The 13,342-nt window shown below is 39.6% G+C and overlaps 1 protein-coding gene across 1 annotated transcript in view; it reads left to right on the top strand.

Moving 5' to 3' along the window:
* LOC124802918 (multidrug resistance-associated protein 1-like) overlaps positions 1–13,342 on the top strand; it is a 370,137-nt gene that overhangs the window by 288,991 nt on the left and 67,804 nt on the right. Inside the window, 1 exon segment of the mRNA XM_047263989.1 lies at positions 7,354–7,570. Coding sequence (XP_047119945.1) covers positions 7,354–7,570 — 217 coding nt within the window.

The raw sequence follows: 13,342 nt of genomic DNA, 5'->3' as shown, positions 1-13,342 counted from the left end.
TGAATAGCATCGGGGAGAGGCTACAACCCTGTCTCACTCCCTTCCCAACCACTGCTTCCCTTTCATGTCCCTCGACTCTTATATGTATCGTTATTTGTGGATTCAATGATAGGCCTTCAGCTTATTGCTCAGTGTTTTCCCTGCCACCTCTTGATCTTAGTGATCCACCATCTTCTTGCCATTTTGACACTGCTGCTCATTTAGACTATTTCCTTTGGCTTCCCAATCACTTGAGTATCCTCTCTACATCTACATTTACATCTACATGGGTAGTCTGCAAATCACATTTAAGTGCCTGGCAGAAGATTCATGTAACTACTTTCACAATAATTCTCTATTCTTCCAATCTCATACAGTGTTTGAAAAAAAACGAACACCTGTATCTCTCCGTGAGAGCTCTGATTTCCCCTATTTTATTATGATGACCATTTCTCCCTTTGTAGGGTCGGTGTCAACAAACTATTTTTTGCATTTGAAGGAGGAAATTGGTGATTGAAATTTCATGAAGATTCCACAACAACGAAAATGCCTTTGTTTTAATTATGTCACCCCAAATCCCACACACTCTCCCCTATTTCGCGATAATACAAAATGTACTGCCCTTCTTTGAACTTTTCTTAATATATTCCACCAGCTCTATCTGGTAAGGATCCCAGACCGTGCAACAGTTTTCTAAAAGAGGATGGGCAAGCATAGTGCAGGTAGTCTCTCGAGTAGATCTCTTAAATTTTCTAAGCGTACAGCTAATAAAATGCATTCTCTGATTAGCCTTCCCCATAACATTTTCTGTGTGTTTCTTTCAATTTAAGTTGTTCGTAGTTGTAATTCCCAGAGTATTTAGTTGAATTTATGGCCTTTGACTTATTTATCATGTAACGGAAGTTAATGATCCCTTTTAGCACTCACGTGGATGACCTGACACTTTTCATTATTTAGGGTCAATTGCCAATTTTTGCACTATACAGATACTTTTTCTAAATCGTTTTGCAATTTGTTTAGATCGTCTGATGACTTTACTAGTAGATAAACGACAGGGTCATCTGAAAACAACCTACGACAGCTGCTCAGATTGTCTCATAAATCATTTATATAGAGAAAGAACACCAACGGCCTGTAACTCTACCTTGGGGAATGACAGAAATTGCATCTGTTTTACTCCATGACTTTTCATCAGTTTCTATGAACTGCGACCCCTGTGACAGGAGATCATGAATCCAGTCACATAACTGAGGCGATATTCCATAAGCATCCCTTGTCAGTAGCACTCAATACTTCATGCAGGTAAAGAGCTAGTTGTGTCTCTCAAGAATGATGTTTTCTAAATTGTGTTGAATGTGTGTTAATACACAGTTCTCTTTGAGGTAATTCATGACATTAGAATACAATATATGTTCCAAAATCCTGCTGCATATCAATGTTAATAATATGGGCCTGTAATGTAGTGGATTACTCCTGCTACCTTTCTTTAATATTGGTGTGACATGCACAGCTTTCCAGTCTTCAGGTACAGATCTTTCATTGAGCGAACAGTTGTATACGATTGTTTAGTATGAAGCTATTGTATTGTCATATTCTGGAAGGAACCTAGCTGGTGTACAGTCTGGATTGGATGATTAGGATTTGTTATATGATGTATGTTGCTTCACTGCTCCGAGTATATCTCCTCCTACGTTACTCATGTTTGCAGCTGTTCTTGATTTGAAGTCTGGAATATTTACTTTGTCCCTTTGGTGAAGGAACTAGCAGACAGTCTGGTTCGGACAGTGGCTACATAACCCCCTCTGCTCCGTGCATTGGCGCCGCCCCCTCCCCCCCCTCCCCTCAAGGGGCTGTTTACCACATTTGTCAAATCCCTTTTTGTTCAATTGTGGGCCAGTTCTTCAGAGGAATGTCTAATAAATTTCATGCAATTGAGGAGACTTCCACCACATGTTGTTCTCCTCCTCTGCCTGTCCCGGCAGGAATGTACCATCCTCTGCTGTCTCCATATCGGCCATACTGCACTGTCCCATGCTTTTTTAATCCTCAATGAACCGCAATCCCCCCCCCCCCCCCCCTCTCTCTCTCTCTCCATAGCTGCAGCTCCAGCCATCTCATTGCGCACCCCCCCCCCCCCCCCTCTAATAAACTTTGTGCGATTAAGTCTTCCACCACAAACACAAAGGTCTTCCTTCCACCTCTCCCGGCAGGAATCTACCATTCTCTCCCATCTTCGCATCAGCTGCACGAGATTGACCAACGGTTTTTTAAACTGTAACGAGCCATCCTGCCACATCTCCCCCTTTATAGTTGTATACAGGACTGCTCAAGACTTTTGGTGTCAGCAGGCAACCCTTGCGTTACTACATGTGTACTTGGTTTTCTACACGAAAGTTGTTTATCCTCCCAGATTTTAGAACCTTACTTTCCTTCGAGAATTGGAGTCCAGTGGTTATCATTGGCATTGGATTGGGAAGTTGCCTCCCATGTCAGCCAAGTTTCCCCCTTCCACACGTTTTCCCAGTGTTTTGTGCCATTTTGTTCCCTGTTTTCTTATGTTTTCTTCCACAGGTGTTGTCCTCATTGGTGCAATCGTGATACGGTATGGGAATCAGAATGGGTCAGTTGCGGTACTAGCACACTGTTGTGCCTAGGGGACACACCCTCGCTTTGCCGCCCCTTGCCTCTCCCTCACTCTCTCTCTCTCTCTCTCTCTCTCTCTCTCTCTCTCTCTCTCTCTCTCTCTCTCTCTCTCTCTCTCTCTCTCTCTCTCTCTCTCTCGTGACATATCTTGTGCCTCTCTGTTTGCCCATTTTCCTGTCCACAAATGAACTCAACTGTGCTCTTTGTGCTGTTCCTCCCTTAGTTCCTGCCACCATGGGTTGTAGGCTGACCACCTCGCTGTCTGGTCTCCCAGCCCTCCCTCCCTGTTTACCTCTTCCAATCAACCAACCATCAAAATGCATGCCTACCAGGGTGGGGTAGTCAACAATTACAAAATTAAGTTGCCAGAGTTTATCGTTGGCTCATTAGCATAAGAATATTTCCCTACCTATTTCATTAAATTAGTTACAAACGACATGACAGATACTGCACGATGACCGGTGACCACACATCGTTGAGGAACAAAACATTTATTAAATGAGTAAAGTACCATAAAAGACATGAAATAGTGTTGAAATCAACAGATATCGAGAGAAAGGCGCTTGTTGATACGACGGCTGTATGTAAAAGTGTGGTGTGGTAAGAATAGCAAATGCCGAACAGTCACTAAATTGTCCCAGAGTATCTATCAGCACAATACCAATTACTGTCAGTGCAGGGAACTGAACTAATAATCACTCTCAGAAGAAATGATAGGCAATTTTCGAACTGCAGGCACGCGTATAACACAAGAGCATGCCAGCAGCCACAGACGGAGCTAGGACAGTACTCACTTGGGCTGGAGTATCTTGTGGTGTAACACAGGTTTACACACTGGGCTGTGTGGCAAGCAGGTGTAGAGACAGTGCACCATGGGCGAATTTTAAAACTTCTCTGTAAGTATCTGAGTGCAACGTGTCACCATGTGGGGTGTCTGTCATGGCGAGGGTTCAAAGTCAATGTTGAGGTGCTGCGAGGAGAATGTCAAGAAACTGCGACCAAAGCTAGGTCTCACTAGGAGCCTTGCTATTGCCTTGGACCTGAAACCACAAAGCAGAATTGATAGCTTAGGGCAGAAGTAAACATGTAAATGAAAAAACTGAGTGCCTTGGCAGATTGCCTTAGCGACCTGGAAATGTACAAAACTGCAATGACCAATGTGTGGTGAGGGGCCATCACAGATTCAGTGGAGACAACTGGAACTAGCGAATTGTTACCTACAGTGACAGTTTCCAACCACATCATTCTTCGCAAACAAGTCAAATGGTTTCTCACATTCTTTGGAACATGAGATACATCGGGGATGCAATACAGTTGCTTAATACCATTGTTATGATTAATCTCAGATTAATCAGGTGTAAAACAAAGCTAAGAAATGAAATTTGGTATTAAAATGTGGTAAGATGCGGAATTGAAAACAATTGTATAACACTGTTGTGAATAAAGCAACCTTAAGAAAACAGTAATGTTAAGCAAAATGAGCAGGAAGAAAAAAAATAATTTGCCCTGAGTCAGGATCAATCTCAGTTCATATATTCTAGCAGAAACATATAGAACTGTGTTTTTCCTTCCAGTTCAGTGTAATTGGATAGATCAAATATCTACTCATCGTGCGGTGGCAGGAGAATATGCGTATAAAAAAGGTTTTATATGTGCAAGCTTCCGGAGCCAGTGGCTCCTCCTCCCAGGAGAAGGGTTGAAGGGAGTAAAGGAAAACTGGAGAAGTTTACAAAATGGGTTAGAGGTTTACAAAATGGGGTAGACTTCGGAAAAGTCACCCAGATCCCTCAGCCAGGGGGGATCCACCGGACAGTCTCATCCCATCCAGTAAGTATCCTGTGTGACTCGGGGTTCTGACACTTTGGCCACACACTGTAGTTACGGTTCAGACGAAGATGTTTCATCCAACGTGTAACAAGTTTTTTCATTCTGTCACTGAACACAACTTCTGACTTTCATCAAATCCAGGACTTGACAATTGCCTTTATCTCATCAGGTGAGGTGTAATGATTACCCATGAGGTCTGTCTTGAATACAGGAGAAAAATAAAAATTGCAAGGCTTAAGATCAAGAAGGTAAGGAGGGTGTGGAGTAGGTTCGAACTTTAGTTTTTGCAGATCCTCTTCAGTTGCATGTGAGGTGGGTGGACGATTATTGTTACGTTGCAAGATTATTGGCACTAGTCTGCCTCTTAACATGACGAACTGGATGTCAGAGATGTTTCAGAGTCTCCATGTACTGAGCTGTACCAGATAATCGGACTCATAAACTCGGTGAGCATCTTAAAACACAATCAAAAGAAATATTTTTGTGGATATTTGTGTTTTGAACTTTTTTGCCAGAGGAGAAGATGGATATTGATATTCAGTGCTCTGTCTTTTCTCTTCTGGTTGTAATGATGGACCTGTGACTCATCTCCCGTCACAGTATTCAAAAGAATGTTGTCTCCTTTCTCACAGTAGCGCAGCAAAAGTTGTTTACAACATCGCAATTGATGCTGGTTCCATCCATTGTTCAATGATTTTATGGTATTCTAATTTTTCAATAATAAAACTGACATGTTCCTTGGATATTCCAGTATGGTTTACAAAATGCTTCAGAGTGGTTTATTGGTAATTTTGATTCAGATTGTTGATGAGTTTGCAATGTATATCATCTGTTGCAGTGATCAGACGTTCAGTGTGTGTTTCATGAACAATTATGGATTTTGCAGACCTGCTATGACAAAATTTTCTACTCACCGGTTTACAGTAGACCTATTGACAGCACGACCACCACCATCATAAAGAGCCTTTAAATGTTGATGGAATCTCACTAGGAGTGACTTTTTCAGCAGTTAAAAGTCCATAATGGTATGCCTTTTAACTCATGTTCACAGAGAAGTAGAATGCATCCCAGTACTTTCAGTACTGTAAAGCCATTGGGTGCATGCAACACATTCAGACTGCCTATGCACATAGAGGGGGAAGTTACCTTACACATGCCACCTGCTATGTTTCTAAGGTCATTTAGGTCACATTCTACAAACATGTGTTCTTTACTTTCCAGCCTACTGTTGCACTTCCCAAACATCACAAATTCTGTGAGGGCGATTTTTGAGTTGCGCTAGGATAGCAGAGTCTGTAGAGCATTTGTGTTTGAAAGACAAATGTACTGGGTGAGAGTCCTAGTCTGGCATGTAGTTTTAATCTGCCAGAAAGTTTAAAGTGATTGGATCTGCTACAGAGTGAAAACTCATTCTGAAAGCAATCCCCTAGTCTCTGAAATTTCCTTTCTTCATAGTGTACTAGGCCTTCAAGGTTTGCAGGAGAAATTCTTGTGAAGTTTGGAAAGTAAGATAGAGGTACTGCCAAAACAAAGCTGCAAGGGCAGTTCATAAGTTGCTTGGATAGCTCAGTCGGTGTAGTATTTGCCTGCAGTTCTGATTTAGTGTCCCACTCTGGTACATAGTTTCAATCTGCCAGAAGTTTCATATTCTTTGTTCTTGGAAATCCCACTCATTTAGCTCTTTGCACTCTGTAATGAAGACAGAGGGTGCCTTCATGCATTCTTATTTAAATTGCCACCACACAGTCAGTGAGCATGTCACAGAATGAGGCCACTGACTGTTAATTATTTTAGGGTGGGTATTAAAACAAATGGTGTGCTTTCATTCAAGTATATTTGCATAAGCATTACAATACAAAACTTCAGTGTGTATTTTTATCATCATTTCAATTGGACTGTTCACAAATGAATCATTGTCACTTTTGTTTTCACTTAGACATTCCTCTAAAGCTCTGCAATCTGTTCCTCTTAAAGTATTGTGTGTGAAGAACTAGCCATTTCTCACCTACTAACTTAATGTGATAATTAAAACTTTTCTCACAACACAATGGCTACAGTTAGATATAGTTACCACAGGCTTTCTTGAATGGCAGTACTATCCAGCTCAGATGATTAGTACAGTCAGATTCGAGAACGAAACATGTGAGAGCTATGAAAAAATCATGTTGAATGAAGTTTGACATTAAAGTGGAAAACAAAATTCGCAATTTCGGGCATCACTTGCCGTTGGATTGTAAAGGGTTTAAACCTCTGGTAATCTCCCTCTCATGGCTGTATTTTCGTCCTCACATTCCCTTGCCTGATAATATTCACACTGCACCTGCCATGCTCAAATCTTGTAGGTAAGTCCCCCCTCTCCTCTTCTCTGTCTCCCTCTGTCTCGCCCCTGAGAGCCACCTCTGCCCATCTCCTTGTCTTTCCCTTGTGTTCCAACACTCATCTTGCCCCCATACATATTGCCCCTCCTAGTTGCTGTACACATTTACTCTTGGACCACTCCTGTCACACTAAACACCATATGCTCATCAGCTAATCTCACCACACCTAAGGGCGGATGAGTAAGATTGATCGTGTGTGTCTCTAAAACTAGAAAAAGAGCAGTAACCAGAGAGACCGCAATGTCTTGGTACTGTTATATGATTCTATGCACCAGTCATCAGTTATTTTCAGCTGAGTGGTTGCCATTCTTCATTCCCATTGTTTCCCTCCTGGAACTTGTGTTATTGTAATATTGCTTAGTGTTCTGTTCCTGCTATTTTGTTCAGTGCTAACAATGATACTTCAGTTTGTATCCATTGTTAACAATGATACTCTCATGCAGGTGTAATTAGTTAATAATAATTAATTTCTTTGAAACATATTTCTATTACTGTGTAATGTGTAAAATAAATTATATCTTTCTAGGTGAAATGGGCAGTTTACTCACATTACCTGAAATCTGTGGGCATATTTCTCTCATTGGCCACAATATTATTTAACTTCGTATTTCAAGCATTTTCAATTGGTACTAACATCTGGCTATCTGTCTGGTCAAATGATGCAGATTATGTTGCTAACACTTCAGATACAGCGAAGAGGGATCTCTACTTAGGCGTATATGGAGCACTGGGTTTCGGGCAAGGTAAGTTTTTTACTGAAATAATAATAACAAACTGTTTTAGGGTCTTAAGGATTGTGCGTGATTCTTTTTACATTTTACAGTATTTGGTGTTAACCTAAAAGTTGCCTCCATTTCTGCCCTGTGAAGGAAATGCTCAGTATTGCTCTTTCCTGTGTGCATATGTTGATCAGTGTGGTATAATTACAATAATCCATATATATTTGAGTAAGGTTGCATGTAACACACAGAAATTGTTGAGGTAAAATACACAATTTCAGTTTTAGTTGAGAGAACTGTGAAAATTTAGAGACAGCATGGATGGCCAGTACATACTTTTCAGGAGGCAACATTTCTAATGTTCTAATACTGCCGATAGAAACACTGAAAGTGGAAATTTATAACGTTAGATATCAGAACTTGGATTCCTTCTGCAGAGAAAAAGTCATACTGTCACCTAGTCAGCTACCTTGATGGAAGTTCTCTCTCACACATACTTGCACTCTCTCATAGGTTACCTAAGAATGTTTTTGTGTGTTCCATGCAGCTGTGTATATTTTTTGTTTTTGTACAATATTTTGTTAGTTTTAGAGTTACATAATTCCTTTTTCAGACATACATATGACTGTTCGTTTAATCAAGTCATAGGAATGTGTAAAAATATAATTCCATAACAGCTCTATATTTGATAAACATAGTTTATACAAAACAGGAAAATTGCAAGCATCTGATTGAGAATCGTCAAGTACATGTTATCAAACAATACAGCTGAATTTCCAGGAACCCGATATGGTGATGTGGATCACACACAAATGCAGTTAAGACTATTGTTTTTCTGTTCTATTTCATTCTCTTCTTATGCTCTTTGCGTGGGTGAGAGAGTGCTAAGACTCAATTTTATAATAGGAAGAAACAGGATTAAGCTCATTTTTAGTTGTGAAGGAACATTTGATATTTATCAGGTTTATGCTTCACGTAGCTTTATCTGAAATATTGATGTTTTATACCTAATAACTCAGTTGTATACTTGAATCTTGTAAAGATGATGTGACTTACCAAACGAAAGCGCTGGCACGTTGATAGACACACAACACACACACACACACACACACACACACACACACACACACACACACACAGACACACACACACACAAAATTCAAGCTTTCGCAACCAATGGTTGCTTCGTCAGGAAAGAGGGAAGGAGAGGGAAAGACGAAAGGATGTGGGTTTTAAGGGAGAGGGTAAGGAGTCATTCCAATCCCGGGAGCGGAAAGACTTACCTTAGGGGGAAAAAAGGACAGGTATACACTCGCACGACTGCGCGCGTGCGTGCGTGCGCGCGCCCCTGCGCCCACACACCCGCGCCCACACACCCGCGCACACACACACACACACACACACACACACACACACACACACACACACACACACACACACACACACACACACACCCAGCCACACACCCACACACAGCCACACACCCACACACACCCACACACACACCAGCCACACACACACACACACACACACACACACACCAGCCACACACACCAGCCACACACACACAGACACACACAGACACACACACACAGCCACACACACACAGGCCTTTACAAATGTCTGCTTGTGTCTGTGTATGTGCGGATGGATATGTGTGTTTGTTTGTGTGTCTATCGACGTGCCAGCGCTTTTGTTTGGTAAGTCACATCATCTTTGTTTTTAGATATATTTTTCCCACGTGGAATGTTTCCCCTCTGTTATATTCATTTGTATCTTGTAAACATGTAGACACAAATTGCTCCCCAGCTGCAGCATTTTTGGGGAATTGCAGTACTGCTTGGACTGTTTGGTTTTATTCTGTAAATTGCCATTACTAATATACCTGGAAGAAGAGCTTTTAACACATGTAAATAATGTTTAACCACGCTTGTTTTGCATGTTTGCTATTAAAATTTCAAATGCAAAATCCTGGCAATGGATAATCAAAGGGTCAAATGAGCAAGTGTTACACTATTATTGACAAAGGGCAAGTAACTTGTTTTATTTTCTGATCACTTGCTAGAACAGAATCCAGAGAAACTGTCACCGAAGCTCCAGAGGTGTTATATTTGAAATTGTGTGTGTGTGTGTGTGTGTGTGTGTGTGTGTGTGTGTGTGTGTGTGGTTAGATGTGCATAGGCTACAATTTAGGAAAGGGGATGTCACTTAAAGCCTTTAAAGCTACCATTATGAAATCAGAAGTTTCAGTGGTCTAAAAGGCGAGATTCAGACTCAGAGTTCCTGTAATTATGTCAAAGTGAAAATTATAGTCAAAGTGAAAGTTAATTTTAGCAGAAATCTAAGAGTGAAAATGATGATAAAAAGTTTGTGCTTTGCTAATAAACCAAGTATATATTTAGGATGTGTGCCATATGTAACATTAATTTTCTCTTTCTTCAGTAAGGCAATAATTTTAGTATGCTTTTTGTGGTGGAATCTGCATGTATCTTAAAAGAGATATTATGGAAGTACAAACACTTCAGAAAAATAAGCAGAAGGAAAATGCTCTATGCAGCAAACGATCAGCACTAGTTAACGGTACCAGAAGTACCCTCCACCACACATTGTAGGGTGACTTCTTGCAGAGTATTGATGTACATGGATTTTCAGTCTTTGCTTGTAAATAATCTGATAGGTGCAAGTAATAACGTGTCTCTTTAAAATTTTCTTGTAAGTCTTTGGTGATTTTATGATTTATTGCCACATACATCTGCAGAAGGAATACAGATCTGTGAATCTCAGATAAGCAGGCGAAGTCTGTCAGAAAATTACATCAAACATTATTGTTGTGAAAATCGCATCTCTCCTGAAATTGTATTTTATTTTTAGCAACAAATACATTTAAAGAATAAATATATTGACAAGTGAATGTTGAGTTCCCTCAGCAGACCCCTGCAATATGTGTAGTCATCTAATATTTAACACATTCTTATTGCTTGCTGTTGCCAAGCAAATAGTTAATTTACTTCAGCTATATCAAGTCTTAACTTCAGCTGCATTGACTCGTGAGTCATAAAAGACATTAGGGGTGTGAAGATGAATAAAAAAAAAGCCGTAATACTTGGCTTCAGTTCATTGCAATGAAGGATGCCTCTAAATGCAAAATATATTTAATTAAACTTTCAGATTATTTGCTTTGAATTGACTACATTTAACCCACTATCTAGCTAGACTAAAACAAACTTCACACACAGCACTTAATTTGGTTCGTGATCATAAATTTCTTTCTCGTACCAGCAGGACAGACTCATTTGTTCGAAGTTGTGTAATGTGATTCTTCATTAAGGTGATATTTAATTAGGATGAATGATACAGTAATCAATGATTTCAAGCATTTTAAATTTTTAGGACAGAAGGTAGATAAAAAGCTTGTTAGGAACTTTCACATTTGGGATTTTGTGCAGAAACTATTTTGTTGCCTTCATTACAAGAATGATGCTCTCAATCATTCAAACTGGAGACAGAAGTTTTTCACTGTTACAAAAGTATGTAGATGGCACTAAAATAAGCTATGAAGTGCCAAATACTGAGAACGCTTCATATGAGAGTATTTTATAATGTGCCTTTGCTCTCTAAATAGCATTTATAAGGGTATTGTTTGTGTTGTTGCCCCGGATGATGATTACACAAATATTTTGTCAGGATTTGTAAGCAGTGGGTCCTTGAGGTGCGGCAGTACGCGAACACGAGAAGTAAGTTTAAACAGTTTTATTAACAAAGGCAGATTATAAAACATGCACACTATGCGCACCCATCATCGCTGTGTCTGAAATCCTAACACCAGCTAATTACCGTCACATCGAAAGGCTCCATGGTGAGCTAAGAAAAGAGACATATTCGCACCCGAGGCTGCGCTAGTTAATACTGCCCCCTACAGATGGCAGCCAGTCACGTACTCTCCGTCGCAGTGGGGCCGGACCTGTGTCTACTGACCAAGCGAATCGTCAGCATTGCAGATGGGTCGGCTGGCGAGCGTGTGTTAACGTACCGCACAGCTGTGTGCAACCCGTAGACCCTTACATCACTCTACCCAGAGGAAAAGAACAAAAAGCTCAAAATGACCTCCTGAGCATTATGAATCTATTTTGCCATTTGTGGCACCAGAAGGCATTGCAACATGTATTTCATTTGCAGACACAGCAATGTTCGATACAGAGAAGCGTGCCTTCAAGATGACAATTTCATACATGACAAATGCTGTTGACAAAAGACAAATTAATAAAAGCAATAAAAACACAATACTGACAATCAAGTATGCATTGATATTACTGGAGGAATCAGAGGACTTAATTAAATTATTGTCTTCAGCAAAACTTGATAAGGAATGCTTTTCATATGTTAATATGTATGCATCATTGTAACAAACAGGTAACATTCTCGTTAATGGCAAATGTCCAGTTGCATGAAATGTAGTTGGCAACACACTAGGCATATCAAATAGTTCACATGATAAATCACAATGTGTGGCATTCAAGATTAATCCACTATTGTTCAGTTTTAGTGTAAAAGGGTAGCTCAGTTGTATCATAGTTATTACATGTAAATGTGACATCGAGGGTGGAGTTAAATGAGAAAATTATACCTTCAGAACATCGTTTAAGAAATGGATGATAAGAGGCATTAAAATTCTAGAGCAGTCATCTCTTAGGGGATGATTCATAAACAGTTTTTCTCTCAGCTGTATACTCTACTGTCTAAGAATACTGCCAATTCAGGGCAAATTAACTTATGACTATATTTACACATATGCAAATCATTTTCATTTAGGGGCACAAAATATCTTCGATCCTTGCTGATCAGTAGATAATCATTCAGTGCATACTTTACATAGATACCTGCCTGTCTCCATTTCACAGGGTAATTATATACATTTCAAAATTATGCTTTGAGCTAGCAATGGGAATAGAAACAATGGCAGTTAATTCATCTTCAATCATTAAAGAGTGTGTGATGGTTAACTTGTAGTAAGCATATAAATTGTGAGAGTTAACAGGGTAAATCATAGTATATGTTGCATCTAGCTTTTGTTCAATTGATAGTAGGATCTGTAAAAATTGTTCTGGATGTAGCTGTACACTGCTCAATCATTTGAACTACTTTCTAAGACTGTTCTTAAGTTAAGGGCATCAATTCTAGCATTTGATGAACTATCAGTAATCCTTAACAAAAGAGTGTTTAAATCTAAGTGTGCACTCACAGCTTTTAATCCTTGGAATAGTTCTTGGATATTTGCGTTCGTTTCATCACAAATTACATGGAAATGTGAGATAAATTGCTTTACGATCTTTTCAATGAAAACTGTGTGGTTAGTAATGGTTCTTTACATATTCTTTAATACAATAATTTCATTAGAGAAGTTAGTTGAATCTGTACTGGACTGTTGTTCAACAGCTAATATTTTGCGTTTAACTTCCAGTAGATTTTGACTAGTTAAAGTACCAAATACAGTATGAAGGATACTCTCTCCAAAATCAAACCAGGCACATTTATGCCTAATTAAAGTTTTGTGTGGCAAAAGCTTTAAAAAACAGTAATTCTCTTGTTCACAATTAGCAAATGTAGACTCTGCCTGCAGTTTTGGTGTGATCCAGTTATTATATCAAGATGTACCCATTTCCAAAATTGTATCATTACCCTTAACACAATGAATTGGATCAATTTGCTTCTTTATAGAATTGAACTGTTGCTGGATTTTACTCATATTGTACTTGAGGACAAGTTTTGTATTACTTGTTGAAACTACCGTGTCTGATC

Source organism: Schistocerca piceifrons, chromosome 6 (assembly GCF_021461385.2).
Source record: "Schistocerca piceifrons isolate TAMUIC-IGC-003096 chromosome 6, iqSchPice1.1, whole genome shotgun sequence".
Lineage (NCBI taxonomy): Eukaryota > Metazoa > Arthropoda > Insecta > Orthoptera > Acrididae > Schistocerca > Schistocerca piceifrons.
Note: the sequence above shows the minus strand (reverse complement) of the source record. Positions and strands in the feature narration are given on the sequence as shown.